At 38.0% G+C, this 17,019-nt stretch overlaps 1 protein-coding gene across 1 annotated transcript in view; it reads left to right on the forward strand.

Moving 5' to 3' along the window:
- Positions 1 to 1,010: 1,010 nt before the first annotated feature.
- The window catches only part of LOC126298197 (uncharacterized), a 114,217-nt gene continuing 98,208 nt past the window's right edge, over positions 1,011 to 17,019 (forward strand). The window contains exons 1-3 of the mRNA XM_049989504.1: positions 1,011 to 1,649; positions 1,760 to 1,996; positions 2,987 to 3,144. Coding sequence (XP_049845461.1) covers positions 1,565 to 1,649; positions 1,760 to 1,996; positions 2,987 to 3,144 — 480 coding nt within the window. The 5' untranslated portion in view covers positions 1,011 to 1,564. The remainder of the gene's footprint in view (positions 1,650 to 1,759; positions 1,997 to 2,986; positions 3,145 to 17,019) is intronic.

The following is a 17,019-nucleotide window of genomic DNA, read 5'->3' on the forward strand; positions in this document are numbered from 1 at the left end:
AAATGTGACTTGCATGACATTTTTTATTCATAGTGTACAACCATGAAGAAAAATAATGACATGGTATAACAGGTCAGTACATTATAATCATCAGTAATAATTTGTTTCTAAAGAGCAAAAGTTTCTGTACTGATCTACAGCATGAAGATAAAATTCAACCAACATTCGGAATTATCTTTGGAGCCACCTTAATTTCTCAGTTTAACGTTTCTGCCCAGAAGAATTATGTACTATCCATTGGGTCTTATAAAAATAAGTATCGCTCTAATTTCTCCGTATTTCACGTTTCTATCCACATGATTTATGCACAATTAATCGGATTTTTTAAAAAAATGATTAGACGCTATTTTTGACTTTCGTTACTCTTATGGTTTCTTCCTTCAGACATTCATTACATCAAGAAACACCCAATAATATCCAGAATTGTTGATATTACAGTTTAATAAATAATTCAACTGGGATCAGCATACCACACAATAGCTGTAATTCGTCTGTACACGTCTATATACGTTCAACTTTCACGTTATTGGTGGAATCTCTGTGGTACAACAGTGAAGATCGATACACGTACTCGTGTAGTCGATTTATGTTATTTATGTCATGATGACCTAGCGTTACGTCACTATGACGTAAGGCTCTTCTTAACAGTACCATCTGTTGGGCAAAGTCCATACTGCGCTTATCTCTGCGATTCGCTATCGAGTCCAACTGCGATTATCGTGACAAGCCGCAACTAAGAGTCGCAAGTAGCGACTAAATAGCGCAGTTAATAGTGCCATCTGTTGGCCAAAGTTCGTACTACGCTGTTTCTCTGCGATTCAGTAAGTCCAATTGCGATTTCTGTGACAAACTAGAAGTCGCAAATATCAACTATAAAGCGCAATTAACGTTCTTTTCCTAGTGCTATCGGCTGATCGACGTTCGTACTTCGTTTTAAGAACCTTGTGGCTCAGAATATCGATGTACTGTGTCTGCATATTATATGATGACATGCATATTCAGCACCAGTTATGGTTGGTCATACACAGCTGTGACTCTGTATTATATCAATAAGAAGCATCATTGTCTTTTTCTCCTGAAAATATCATTTAGAGACAAGTAACCTATAAAATACAAGATCTGGTCCGCAACTACAACAAAACACAGTTAAAAATAACAGATAGTGAAAAGTAGCATTCACAGAAATCACTGCTATCGGAAAATCGCAGTTTAGCCCATCACTATTCGAATCTGACACTGACAGTATTCCTGCTTTGACCATCTGGTAGCACTGGTAGCAACTATAGCCGGACATAGTTTCAGTAGAGTTCTGCAGGTCTCGACCGCTACTCTCAACTGAATTTAGCGTTTTTATTATTTCATAGTTTAAAAGTTTCATATGCTCTTGATTAGGCTAGTGAACTTCAATAATTTGACATAAAGTATATTAATCATAATTAATGCACGATCTACCTTCGTCCTTTTCGTTACTAACCATAGAAGTTCTGAAAATGTATAATGTCTTTGATGTAACGTCTTTGACGTTCAAGCGTCAGTTGCTGTGTTGTGTTTAAGTTGTTAGGGTATGGGCGTGGACAAATTCGTAATCCCAAAAATGCGCTTTAAACTCATGTTTATGTTGTCCATAGTGCTTTTGCATATAGCATTGAGTGAGTGTGCCAAATTATTTTCTTTGATTATAAAACTTTAAGTTATGGTTTTGTGTTTCTCTTTCATTAAGGAATATGCATATGAGTCACCAATCATTTCCTAATTGCAGTTTCAGCCAATTGTACAATTCCACCCGTTATTCAAGATTCATGGTTTTCTTGGGAAAATGGGAAGAGTACCATTACGGAGATCAACGGAGATTCAATGTCGAGGAAAGGGCGCTGCCTCGCAATGAAAGAAGAATACCATGTCAACTACACGTTTGTTTTCAAGGAAGATACGTTAACTTGTTATAATTGTGTGAAGCTCATTGTACGGACAGTGAACGTTATCGAGAAAATAGAGAGTAAGTGCGCTTGGAATCCTAATAAATCATACCCGTAAAAACTTCTCGACACTTGATTTAAGAAATCACTTAAAAGCACTTAGATGGGATATCAGTTCCAACCGTACAGATATGCGAAACACGTGATCAAATGTTTTTGTTTGTATAAATTGAATTGCAATTACTGATTGTCAATTGACTCTAGCTGATGTGTAAGACGTAGGTGGTTTGGAAATACATTGTTTGTGCCCATATAATAGATGTGATTTGGGCATTTATTGTCGAACTGAGTGCAGCATGAATGCTGTTCTTTACTTTGAGTAAACAGTTGCGCTTAGTTCTGATGTATCAGTTGCCTTTTCTTAACTCTGTGTGACTGCAGCTTAACAGATCAATAGTTGTGGCCTTGTGAAGTTGTCAGTCAAATTTTTTGTTCCTGGTTTAGCCATGGTTAACCCTGAGAAGTGTGTACCAGGAACAGTGTTCAGTGATGGTAAAAGTTACATAACAGTATTTAAAAACTGTCCATAAGAATGTACTCTGGGAGATTATCATCAGGTACAGCATTACTTAATTATGCAACCTCTTTGCCAGTTTTTGGTTATAAAGTAGAAAATGAGACCTGAAAAATGTTTTTTTATGTTATTGTTATTTCTTGTATGTTTGGTAGTTTGCAGTGTGCTCTTGTGTAGTGAGAAAGTAGCACACTAAAGTAATACAACAATTACTTTGTAAGAATGGATATATACTTTTTAGTGGAGTAATACAGTCATGTGCAAATAGCTTTCTAAAAGGAAAACATTATTTACGTTGATCTGGACTTGGAGATGTTTGTATACACTTACAGCATATTAATAACAGTTGCACCATCAAATTGCTTAAATATTTTCCAATACATTTGGGGAAAAAAGGTTATGTGCCATATAACAAGATTGCAGTACCATGCAGAGAATTCAGATTGATTGTATTTGTAGTAAGTGCAAAATCTTACACAATCCTGTGTTTATGCAGCACCCTGTGTCACAATTGGAGCAAATGAAGAACCAACAGTTGAGAGAGTTTGCAGAGGTTTACATTCGGATCAACAGCTGATAACACTTTTCTCAGAAAATTATGTGCCTGTTAATTGTCGGTCCAGTTTAGAAGGAGTGTGGCAGTTTGCATACCAGGTCAGTATTTCTTTTTATAGTTGTCTATTTAATTGGCATTTAAGTTCTTCTCCACTATTGTTTTCATTTAATACAATGTGGCAACTTTTCTTGAGAAATTAGGAAGTCTTAGGTTATTTGAATTCAGAGAAAGAGTCAGTGAATTGGAAAAGATTTGTTTTGGAGAGGGGCAGCTGACAAAAAGAAATGTACTCAGTCATTTTTGTTACACATATCTGAGCTTCTGCATTGGTAACATTGGTGGAGTTGTGTATGGTAAAGTCAAGATGCACGTTGAATTTTAATGTTGCTAATTGTGGCTACCTTCAGTGACCCCCAGAATCTTTGTTATTCTCTGTGGATTCTCAGGCTCTTGGTGTGTTACACACTGCGTGATTGCGAATAAAATACAGTGAAACGTGCTTGTGAAATGGTCATGCACAAAAAAGTAGAGGTTGGTTTGTAATTTTTTTAAGAATACATAGATCCATATTTGAACAAACTTTGTTGTTTCCTTAAAAAAATTAAAAAAGTGCTGAATATTCAGCCTTTGTTCAGTTTTTCCATTTTTTAACACTAACTTCATTGCTTGATAGTACCTATAGTGCCATGCTTCAGGTTACTATAACACTAGTGTGAACAACATCCAGTTTCAAACATCATGTTGTGTTGCAACCAAAATCTATTCTTATTATATTGCAGGGCAACAATTTGAAGCATGTTGCTGTAAATATTTCTCACATATTTCATATTATCACATAGTGACATAGCATGTCACAAAATGGTGGTGCATCTGTTTCTGTAATATCATTGGTTTTATAAGTCAGACTGAAAAACCCCTGCTGTAGAATGATCAGCAGCCACTACATATTATTCTGACACAAACTTTTCTTGTATGACTCTGTTTGCCATTTTTGCTTCATTTTGTGAGTACCTCAAAGTTCCTAGTTAAGATTAGGAATACTGTGGAATTAAGCATATTATTCTGTGTTGACATCTGAATAGGTTTAATGGATCAAGAGGAATATAATTGATACAAGTTATTGGTTTTGACCACTGTCATAATATTAACAGCTGCTGTGATGTCCTCTTTTTGTATGTGTATTCACAGCAGGCAAGTTGTTACTTGGTGAAGACAACAAATGTGGTGGGGAGGGGCATTGTGGTGACAGACTGAGGTGTAGCTTTTCCCAAGGACTAGGTTGAGTTCTAAGGTGGTGAAAGTTTGGCTTTGAGTTGGCAGATTGAACAAATGTGAAATTAAAATATCCTGGATGGAGTGGCAGACTGATTCGTAGCCTAGACCATTTGAAAAAGTTAATACTGATTATAGTCCCATATTGTATACAGTTTTTGTTGTGTGTTTCACATTACTGGTCAAAGCCGATGACTTGTATCCAATATTCCTCTTTATCCGCTTTAATAAGACATAACAATGTAATTCTGCAGATTTTATATATAGTATGAGCTTTCTCATTGTGTCTGAAGTTTATGATAAAACAGTATAATTTTTTGCAGTAATGGTGACTACAATGGATTAAATTTTAACTTTATTTTATGAACACTAACAGAATCATCAGGTTCGTATTCATCATGTTTTCAGTTCTAATTGGAATTGGAATAACCACTAATAAATGTGGAGAAAATTAGAAAATCATTCCCGCCCATGAAAACTAGTGAAACGAAACTTGTTTCTTCATTAAACAAAAATTGATTCATGGGAATGTAGACTTTCAACCTGAAAATATTTTGGTGAAATAGTCTCTAGCCTATAATGCTGTATTTCAATATGGTTACATACTGTCCATTTATAGACACCTAATGTGGGAAAGCTAAATATATTACCGCATACAATCTTGCTATATAGTTATAGAAGTAACAGTGTTGTGAGAATTATCACACCATAAGATTGGTGACAATAGACTGAATTAATCATAATATCCAAATTAATACTAACTGCAATAATATCTGAGCAGTTTGAAGTAAGTTAAGGCTAAAATCATCAGTTGTCATTGAAGTCATTAATATAGAAAAGGACAAATAGCATATGCTTTGTTGGTCTGTGTTATTTTGTTTAATTAATTATCTGAAATGAAATATCCATCTATCTTTTATAATGGTGGTCTGAGGTGAAATGTCATGATCACAGTGGAGGAGAAATGTGTTGGTAAAAATCTAGAATAGGGCCAGTGGCGTACTTATGTGTTTCGTGCAGGAATGTTGTCAGCACTTGATGTGAACAAAAGAGTGTGCGGCTGTTTGTGTTATGCAGCCATTGAGAGAGCAGCAGGCAGACGACTTGTTTCAAAGTAATACATAAAAGGTGAAACATTGTTGTAAACAAGGATTATAAATGCAATTGCTCATTGTCTAAGTGACTGTTGTTTACACTGTGATAGTATTTGGAAACCAAGGAAATCACCATAACCAATGATATATTTGAAAAAGCAGTGAAATATATATATCTGCTCTGTGTTTTTACACAATCGGTCTGCATGAGGACACTGACTAAGTGGATCAGTGTTTTCTAATTAAATCATGGCAGAAGGTAGGTGGACCCATGTTTATTAATATATTGAATGTGCTGCTCTTTTATGGATAAACATCAATTGGCATACCTTCTCCCATGATTTAATTAAAAAACATTGACCCACTTACTCATTGTTTTTGTGCAGATCAATTGCGTAGTCATTTTACCATCACATTTGATACATTTTTGTCTCTCTGTAATTAATCCATGAGACATTCCCCAACGGATGGCATTGCCTTGCAGAACTGAATCATTTCAATCAGTCCACTTTATAGCACTCACAGTCATAGTCACAAAATATTTCTCTGAAAGCTCACGAGTAAACAGAAAAACATCAAACAAGACATTGTTTTCAATTTTGGTGGTAGAAACACATTGCCTCACTTCTCACCTCTTCTTGGTTATCTCAGTCATACCATTGGCTATGCGAAACTTACGCATTGCCAACATATGAGCAGAAGATTAGCACCGCTATGACTGTCGCTGGCCCTGATTTGGACTGTAGCCAGTGTGTTCACGTCCATTGTTCTGAGATTGGTCCATAGTAGTATTGGAAAGTTTGCTTAAAAAAGAGTGGCTGTTATCAACCTGAAGGTTAATTTATTCAAGGTTTCTTGCTTATGGCCACTAACGTTAATGGATACTCACTAAACATTTACTTAATGGTAATGAGTAAGTAAGTAAATAACAATTAATACATGCTGTTTCCTTCAGCCTGCAGACTGGTTGATACAGCTCTCCATATTAACCTCTTGATTATTGTTATTGATATAATTATGTACTCAACAGAACAATGTCGTTATTGTATTTCTTCTTCTTTGTATTCCACCAAGCAGTGGCTGTTTCAGTTATGTGTGTGTTGGGCCATTTGCTATTTGGTCTGACATTTCTTCTTCCTCCTGGGTGCTAATGGAACTTTCTTTTTTACAATATTGCATTGTATACTCTTTACATAGCTCCACAAATCATTTCTGTAACCCACCGTCTTTCGTGCAGCTGTGATGCTGCTGTAAGTGACCATTTCTTACTCATTGATGAATATAACTGCTCTACAAAACTTCATTTCATTGCCTGAAATCTGTTCTGTCTTCCTCTTTCTGTAGTTATACATTGCTGCTATGTCTGAAGTTTGTTGAAGCCACTGTTTTGTAAAATGTCATCATTAGATCGTGCCCAGTTTATTTTGCTCCCCACCATCACTTTTTTTTTTTGCCATGCTTCATAGGATAAAATTTGATCAGATTGATAGGGCTGCTCTAAAGGATGTTTTGTGATTATAATATTATTTTGAATAAAGGTTTTCACACTGAACAAACACAATTGACCAAAGTGTGGTTCCATTGTAACAGGTTCTTCCGCTGGGTGTTGCTATTGGCAATTTGTTTTCATCTGTTGTAGCCAATTGGTTTATAGTATCCAGTTGCCATTGATAATTGCAGAATGATTTCTGCCGGCAGAATTTCTACTTTGATTTGTTTTCTATGAGACCAGAAGAAAACTATAACTGCTGACAGACTGACCAGTACATATAGCCTGGGGCCTAGGATATGTCGGGAGTTGGCAAAGCCAACAAATCTCAGCATGCCACAATGGGTTCATGTGTAGCATAGCCCAAGATATAAGTCCATCATTGCAGTAACCTGCATATTTATGATTTTGTTGAAAATTCCAAGAATGTGGTTGAATTCGAACCTAAGAGAATACAATAAAAACTAACTTTATTTATGAGCCATAGGAAATTACGAACGAGCATTCTGATAGGCTAGTGATGACTGACTCGCAATTCGTAATGTTTAATTCCTGTCACTCGTAGGGTCAACATTTACAAACTACAACACGCAATGGAAAACCTGCAGTGTACCATAAGTGCACTTTTACCACACAGTTTCCTTCTTTTTTACCTATACATATTTCACTGAAGTTTCGGTGTCATCAGTGATATAATTTTATTTTCTTAATAACACATACTGATGTCTGCATAGCTGTCTGTCATCTGTAACTAATAAGGATGTTCCTTTATTATGTTACTTACGTATAACATTAGTATGGCAATGGTGAAACTTCACCCAAATGTGTACGGGTCAAAAAGAACAAACTTGTATTCGCTCAGTTGCGATTTGCTGAATTTTTCGTCTTTCCCTCTCCTTTCTGAAGAAGCAACCATCGGTTGCGAAAGCTAGTAATTCTCTGTGTATGTGTTCGTGTGTTTTGTTCATTGTGCCTGTCTGCCGGCGCTTTCCCGCTTGGTAAGTCTTAGAATCTTTGTTTTTAATACACACACACACACACACACACACACACACACACACACACACACACACACACACACACACACACACACACACATTATATTGATGTGGATTCTTTAACTTTTTCATCGGCAAACACTTTTGTTCAGGCACTTTTCTTTGTGAACTCACTCATCATTCCAAAGGTACTTAATGCTGACAATGTATACAGGCAATATATAATAGTTTCTCCATGTATTTCTCCACTCCAATGTTACCCAAACAACCACCTTTGCCGAATCCCTGTTCAAGTAAATTCTTACGCACGAACAGTATTTGACTAAAACTGCTTGAACTGGATAAATATACCATTAAAGAACTATGATGAAATATTAGATTAAAACAGTGAAAGATAAGTTCATGTTTAATAGGATAGATGCGACTTCTTCTCTCACAGTTGTTTGAAGAGTGGGTTAATTTCCAACACTGCTGCTTTCTTGACATTCCTGATAGTGTGAAGATTGTAGCAATATTTGATTTATTGGCCACTATTGTTCAGACACAATATATGTCTAAAAAATTCTGCTACGTATTGGCGTTAATGATATGGGCCTGTAATTTATTGGTAGCTCAGATGGTAGAGCGCTCGATTAGCATGCGAGAGGTACTGGGATCGATACCCAGCGCCTCCAGAATTTTTAACAAACCAACATGCGCACCTTGCCATGCAAGTGGAATAATTCACAGCCAGCAGATGTGTCTAGGCAGATACAAGAGAACGATTCTTAAATATTTGGGGGGACCTGTGCAATTTTCCAGTCTTTGTGTATGGATCTTTTGTCGAACCAGCAGTTGTATATGATTATTAAGTATGGAGCTATTGCATCAGCATACTCTAAAAGGAACCTAATTGTTATACAGTCTGGACTCGAAGACTTGCTGTTATTAAATGATAGAAGTTGCTTCACTACTCCAATGATATCTTGAGTCAAATTATGGAATATTTGCTTCTCCATCTTTGGTGAAGGAATTTCGGAAGGTTGTGTTAAGTAACTCCACTGTCATTGTTAGTATTTCCATTGCTGTCACTCGTAGAAGGCATTGATTGTGTCTTATCGCTAGCATACTTTTACATATGACCAGAGTATCTTTGGATTTTCTGCCAGGTTTCAAGACAAACTTTCTTTGTGAAAGCTATTATAAGCTTCTCTAATTGAAGTCCATTGTAAATTTTGAGCTTCTGTAAAAGTTTGCCAGTCTCGGGGATTTTGCACTTGTTTAAATTTGGCGTGGTTTTTTTCTCCATCACTGTTCTGACCCATTTTGTGTATCAAGGGGGATCAACTCGCATCATTTGTTAATTTATTTGGTATAAATCTCTCAATAATTCCTGTCAATACCACTATTTTGAATTCAAGCAACATCTGATCTACATTTACAAAGTCTGTTCAAAAAGAATTGGAACATTGTGCGCAAAATTTTTCTATGCTCACCTTTTACTTACTGTACGTTGTCTCCTTCGAAAAACTCTCCTCCACAATTGACACACCGCTCTCAATGCCATTCCCACTTCCAGAAGCAGTCTTGGTATGCCTCTTGTTGGGTTGCATGAAGCATCATCTGCTAATTTTCTTTTAGCTTGTCTATTGTTGCAAATATCCATTCTTTCAACAGTATTTTCAACTTTGGAAATAACGTAAAAGTCTGCTGGGGTCAGATCTGGATAGTGTGGAGGATGAGGCAGCACAATCATTTCGTTTTTTGGGTGATAGCCATGCACCAACAGGGATGAATGTGTGGGTGTGTTATTGTGATGCAAGAGCCACAAATTCTCTCTCCATATTTCGGGCCATTTCCTTCTCACATTTTCTCACAGGTGTCGCAACACGTCCCAATAGTACCATGAGTTAACATTTTGCCCCTGTGGCATGAATTCATGATGAACTAATTCTTCAAAGTCAAAGAAAACTATCAGCATGGCTTTGACACCTGATTTGACCTGATGAGCTTTTTTTGGTCTCGGAGAAACTTTCCCAACCCATTGTGAAGATTGGACCATGGTCTGAACATCATAGACCCACGTCTTATCATCAGTTATGTTTCCCTTAAGGAACATCTCGTACTCATTTACGCAATCCCAAAGCTCTTCACAGAGCACGAGGCGAAGGTCTTTCTGGTCTTGACTCAAGAGCTGTGCAATGAACTTGCCAGCAACACTATGCATTCCAAGATGCTGTGTTAGGATTTCATGACGTTATCCTACTGAAATGTTACACTCTTCATTTGGCAACAACAGTTTCATTGACATTCCTGACATGAGTGTCATCGGTCGTTGTCCAAGGCCCCCCTGAATGAGGGTCATTTGTAACTTTCGTACAGCCTTTTTTAAGCCGTGTGAACCATTTGTAACACCAAGTATGGCTTAATTACTCATCACTGCAGGCTTCCTGCATTATTTAGTGTGTCTCTGTAAAGGTTTTCTTGAGTTCCATGCAAAATTTAATCCAGACCCATTACTCCTCTAACTATGTCGTCTCGAAATTCGCAAACTATGTGACACAAGATTCCACTCAATAAAGCACTGAACAGCAACTAACTGACATACAACAATGAAACTTCTGGCAGTTACGCATTAAACACAGGTGTGTTTAGGGATGCTAACGACATTTAGCTCCAGCACACCATTGGGGAAAAATTAAGAACATTCTGGAAGTTTTTAAGCGAACCTCCTACATTGTTAATTTGGAAGGAGTGGAGATGGTCTCTCGGGAAGGCCTAAAGCTAATTTTTATCTACTTGTTTGAGTAGGTATACTTCTCATTTATGTTTGGAGGATTTGGGAGTTGCGGGATTCAGTCTTGCTATAGCCACCTTGGGTTCACAAACCCCTGTATCTGTTTTGATGTTCATTATTAGTTCAGGATTATTTGTTGCTAAGAAGTCAAGTGTGTTTTCACAACCGTTTACTTTTAGTGTGGGCTCATGAACTAACTGCTCGAAATAATTTTCAGAGCATGCATTTAGCACGATTAGAGTTGATGTTTTATGCATACCTCTGGATTTAAACATGCATTTTCACCAACATATCAGGGATAAATTGAAGTCACTACCAGCTACAATTGTATGAGGCGGGTATTTGTCTGAAATTAGACTCAAGTTTTCTTTGAACTTTTCAGCAATTGTGACATCTGAGTTAAAAGGATCCAGTTATATTTTATTTTGTTTCCCAAGAATGGCCTTTGCCCACACTAACTCACAGCAACTGTCTACTTGGATTTTTCTACAAGATAAACTACTACTACTACTAACAGCAACAAACATTCCACGTTGGACTGTATTTAGCCTATTCTTTCTGAATACCGTTATGTTCTTCGCAAAAATTTCCGCTTAACGTATCTCTGTCTTTAGCCTGATTTCGGTGCCTATAACAATTTGAGCATCAGTGCTTTCTATTAGTGCTTTGAGCTCTGGTGCTTTCCCAACACAGCTACAATAATTTACAACTGTTATTCCAATGGTTCCTGGATGCATGTTCTTGCTGTGTTCAACCTACACCCGTCGAGACTGAAGGGACTTGTGACATATTAAGTGAACCTGAAACCCCACCACCTTATGGCACAAGTTGAGGTATCTGCAGCCTACATGGACACACAACTGTCTGAGCCTCAGTTTCAGACCCTCCACTTGGTTCTGTATCTGAGATCCATAATTGGTCCTGTCAAGTATATTGGTAATGGTGAGCTCTGCTTTCATCTTGCAAGCAACACTGGCAGTCTTCACTACTTACAGTAGCAGCTTGAAACCAGAGAGAATCTCTTCCGGTCCAAAGTGACTCACATCATTGATACCGACGTTAGCCACCACCTGCAGTCGACTGCACCCTGTGCTTTTCATGGCATGTGGAAGGACCTATTCCACATCTGTTATGCACACAGAGTGCACATAGGCCTTCTTCCCCTCTTTGGCAGATATGCCCCTAAGGGTCTTCATAACACACCTACCAATAATCCCACCCTCTGTGATTGCCCGTATCTTGCAGGCTGAGAGATTTTCTGTGAAACAGGTTAAGTGACTGCATCTGGCTGAGGAACAGTATCAGCCACAGACAGCACCCAGAATCTGTTTGTCAGACTAACTGGGGAGACCTAAGTTCGGCACCCTGGGTAGGCTTTTGTCACCTGCCATGGCCCTAGATGGCCTTCCAAACGACCAATGCTGAGGGATTAACCTTAAAGCAAGCTGTAACTGGAATGGACACCTGTGCTAACTGATTGGCAGACTCGTGAGTAATGATGATTGCCCATTGGATCCCCACAGCCAGCCTACAACAGTGATGCCCATCCATTGCAGCCTCAAGCTGTGTAACCAAAACCATCACAGCCTAGAGCTGAGAGTGAAGTGATACCAACTTTGTTCACATCTGCACATAGCAATCACAGTCCCTGTCCATACTAAAAAAGAAAGCCACTTGCATACCTGGGAACCTTTTCCATATGCTCATACCTTCATTAAGTTTGCGGTGGGGCACCACGTTAATGTTTCCTGAAAATATAAGAATACGGAATCTGCCTGTTGCTCTTCATTCTTGTTTCATAGAATATCTTGCGAGAAAAGGGCAAGCTGCGTTTTGTACAAGCAATGCTTTCTAAGTCTGTTCTGATGTGTGGCCAGAAGCTTTTCCATCTCAAGGAAATTTATTATATTCGAATTGAAAGTATTTTCGAGAATTCTGCAGGAAAACGATGTTATGGGTTTTGGTCTTTAATTTTGTTGGTGTGCTCTTTTACCTTTCTTTTATGCAAGAGTCAACAGCACTTTTTTGTAGTCGCTTGGGCTTTCTGCTGGTGGGAGAGATATGCAATAAGTAAGGGGCCAGTGCTGTAGAGTACTTTCTGTAAAACTGAATTGGGATTCAATCCGGACCTGGTGACTTAAGAGTTTTCAACTCTTTCAGTTGCTTCTGTACTTCAGGGATGCCTATTACAATGGGCTCCGTACGGGACTCTGTATGTTTGTTTGATGTACAATCCTCGAGCATAAATGATTTCTCAAACAAACAGTTTAAGACTTCGGCTTTCTTTTTGCTGCCTCAATTTGAAGATGCAACACTGTGTTTTTCACTGTTTCCTTCACCTCCGTGTGAAGTATTTATCTTTGAGTTTTTCAAAAGTTTGGTAGTTTCATCACTAATAATCACATTTCTCATGATAATGAATTCATCATTAAACTATTTTAACTTGGAATAGAGATAGTTTTATCCGCCAACTTCATATTTCCCAGTTTTCCAGCATTACATCTAAATATTTAATCATCATGACTGGGTCAGGCACCACATTACTAATGCTGTATTTGAACTGTACAGGATTTTTTAGTCATCTGTATTAACTTACGTTTTTCTACATTTAAAGCTGGCTGCCATTCACAACATCAAATTGAAAATTTGTCTAAGTCATCCTGTACCTTTCTGCAGTCATTCAGTATTTTCTTCCCATATACTACAATTTCATCAGCAAACAGCCACAGACTGGTGCCAAGCCAATCTGCCATATCATTTATCTATATAGAGAACAAGAGCTGTCCTATCACACTTCCTGGGATCTGTCTGTATGACAGCCCTGTCACTGATGAACACCAGCATTCGAGGACAACATACTTGATTTTATTACTTAAACAGCCTTTGACTCACCCACATATCTGGGAACCTGTTCTGAATGCTCAGACCTTTGTTAGCAGTCTGTAATGCTTTCCAGAAATCTTGAAGTATAGAATCTACCTGCTCCCCTTCAGCCTTGGTTTGCGGGATATAATGTGAGAAAAGGGCAAGCTGGATTTCGCATGAGCAATGCTTTCTAAAATCATGCTGATTCATGGACAAGCTTTTCATCTCGAGGAAATGTATTATATTCAAACTGAGCATATGTTCAAGAAGTCTGCAGCAAACCAATGTTAAGGACATGGTCATATGATTTTATGGATCCATTCTTTTACCCTACTTTTATACGGGAGGTATCTGTGTGTGTGTGTGTGTGTGTGTGTGTGTGTGTGTGTGTGTGTGTGTGTGTGTGTGTGTGTGTGTGTGTGTTCCCCCAGTCATGATAGTTTCACAATGAATGTAAACTAAGTTAGGGCTTAGTGCTGACGAGTACTGGGTGAAAAACGGAACTGGTATTCCATTGGGACCTGGTGACTTGTTTGTTTTCAATTCTTTCAGTTGCTTCTCAACACCAGCAGTGCCTATTTCTGTGCCCCCTTATGTGCGACGGACAGGTGAAGGTATGTCTAGACAATCCTCCTGCATGATTTCTTAAACACAAAATTTAAAACTTGAGCATTACTTTTGCTATCTTCTATTACAATGCCAGACTTGTTAATGACTGTCTATATAGAAGCCTTTGACCCACTTTCTGATTTTACGTGGATTCAGAATTTTCTCAGTATCTCAACAGAATCTTTTGCTAAGGTATGATGGTGGAAGTTGAATGCTTCACACACCAGTATTTGTACATACACATGAATTTCTACAAATTTATGCCTGTCAACATTTCCACCTTCTTTTTTTAACCAAGAGTACAAGTCTGCTTTTCCATTATTTTCTGACTTCTGTTATTAAACCACGGTTAGTCTTTTCTGTCCTTAATCCAATTAGTCAGGATGTACCTCTCCATAGTGCAATTTACAGTCAGTTTAAATTTTGTCGATTCATTGCCTAACTTAGGATGACAACTGTTTATCTGCTCTTTCCGGCATTAATACTCTTCTATAGATTAGATTAGTACTTGTTCCATAGATCATGAATACAACACTTCGTAATGATGTGGAACGTGTCAGGTTAATAAGAGGTGTCTATACAAGATATTACATTACACAAAATATTACATGACCTTTTTTGTGGGCGTTGGGGAAATTACCCACTTACTATATCCAAAAATTCATCTGAGTAGGAGGAGTTGCCATTAAGAAATTCTTTTAATTTCCTTTTAAATGCTATATGGCTATCTGTCAGACTTTAGTGGCAGCATAATTTACCCCCTTCTGAGCCAAAGTTAGATTTAACCTTGACTAGTGAAGATCATCCTTCCTCCCAGTATTGTAGCCATGTACACTGCTATTACTTTTGAATTCGTTCGGATTGTTAATAAAAATTTTTGTAAGTGAATATAGATATTGTGAGGCTACAGTGAAGATCTCTACCTCTTTAAATAAGTGTCTGATTACACGCTTTTGTGCAATGAATACTCTTTTACTCAGTGATGAGTTACCCCATATTATGATGCCATATGAAAGCAGAGCATAAAAATAGGCAGAAAATCTGTGTTGATGACGTGATTGCACAATTGCGTGCCGATTCTCGTCAGCTCACATGTTGATTGTGAAAATTTACAATTTGATCATGTTGGAATGAAGCCTCATCTGTAAAGAGAACATGTGCACTGAAATTAGGATTGACACATTGTTGGATGAACTATTTGCAGAAGTGTACCCATGGAGGCCAATCAGCTGCTGATAGTGCCTGCACATGCTGTACATGGTACGGAAACAATTGGTTCTCCCGTAGCACTCTCCGTACAGTGATGTGGTCAATGTTACCTTGTACAGCAGCAACTTCTCTGATGCTGACATTAGGGTTATCGTCAACAGCATGAAGAGTTGCCTCGTCCATTGCAGGTGTCCTCGTCGTTCTAGGTCTTCCCCAGTCACGAGTCATAGGCTGGAATGTTCCGTGCTCCCTAAGACGCCGATCAATTGCTTTGAACGTCTTCCTGTCAGGGCACCTCCGTTCTGGAAATCTGTCTCGATACAAATGTACCACGCCACAGCTATTGCCCCTTGCTAATCCATACATCAAATCGGCATCTGCCAACTCCACATTTGTAAACATTGCACTGACTGCAAAACAACGGTTCGTGATGAACACTAACCTGTTCATGCTACATACTGAAGTGCTGTAGAGCAATGAGTCACATGTCAACACAAGCACCGAAGTCAACATTACCTTCCTTCAATTGGGCCAACAGGCTGTGAATCAAGGAAGTACAGTACATACTGACCAAACTAAAATGAGCTCTAACATGGAAATTAAGCGTTTCCGGACACATGTCCACATAACATCTTTTCTTTATTTGTGTGTGAGGAATATTTCCTGAAAGTTTGGCTGTACCTTTTTGTAACACCCTGTATATTAAGAACAGCAGAGGACCCAAGACCGAACTTTGCGGCACCCCATTCTTGATAGTTCCCCAGTTTGAGAAATCACCAGTTTTTTTGCATATTATGTGAATTGCTTATTTCAACTTTCTGCACAGTTCCAATTAGGTATGATTTAAACTATTTGAGTACTGTCCCATTCATACCACAGTACTTGAGCTTATCTAGAAGTATGCCACGATTTACACAATCAAAAGCCTTTGATAGATCACAAAAAGTCCCAACGGGTGACTTCCGGTTACTCAGAGCATTTAATATTTCATTAGTGAAAGTATATAAAGCATTTTCCGCTGGAAGAACCCTTCTGGAAACCAAACTTACATTTTGTTAAAACTTTATTTTTACGAAAGTGTGAAGCTACTCTACAATACATTTCTTTTTCAAGAATTTGGATAAGGCAGTCAGAAGAGAGATCGGGCAGTAGTTGTTGACATCAGACGTGTCCCCTTTTTATGCAGTGGTTTAACAATGGCATACTTAGTCTATCTGGGAAAATACCCTAATTCAGAGAGCTATTACATATGTGACTTAGAATTCCACATATTTCTTGGGAACAAGCTGTTATTATCCTGCTGGAAATACCGTCAATTCCATGTGAGCTTTTATTCTTGAGATAGTTTATTATCTTCCTAATTTCAGAAGGAGAGGTGGGTGGAATTTCAATTCTATCAAATCTTGATAGATTTGTTATCTTCAGTAACCATTGTTTTTATATCGTGATGACTAATTCCTACCTATATACCGACACTATCAATAAAGTCAGAAGTCAGTCCTGTTTGTTGCTGCAAGTTCTAAAATATTTTCATTGTTTTTGGGTTGTCAAAGTACCTTTTCAAAACAGTTTCTGGAAAATGTGTTCAGAATAGCTTCACAAGACTGTCTGTGCATCTGCAATGGATCCATAGATGTTTCAGTCTACACACACAAGGAACC

Source organism: Schistocerca gregaria, chromosome X, assembly GCF_023897955.1.
Source record: "Schistocerca gregaria isolate iqSchGreg1 chromosome X, iqSchGreg1.2, whole genome shotgun sequence".
NCBI classification, from domain to species: domain Eukaryota; kingdom Metazoa; phylum Arthropoda; class Insecta; order Orthoptera; family Acrididae; genus Schistocerca; species Schistocerca gregaria.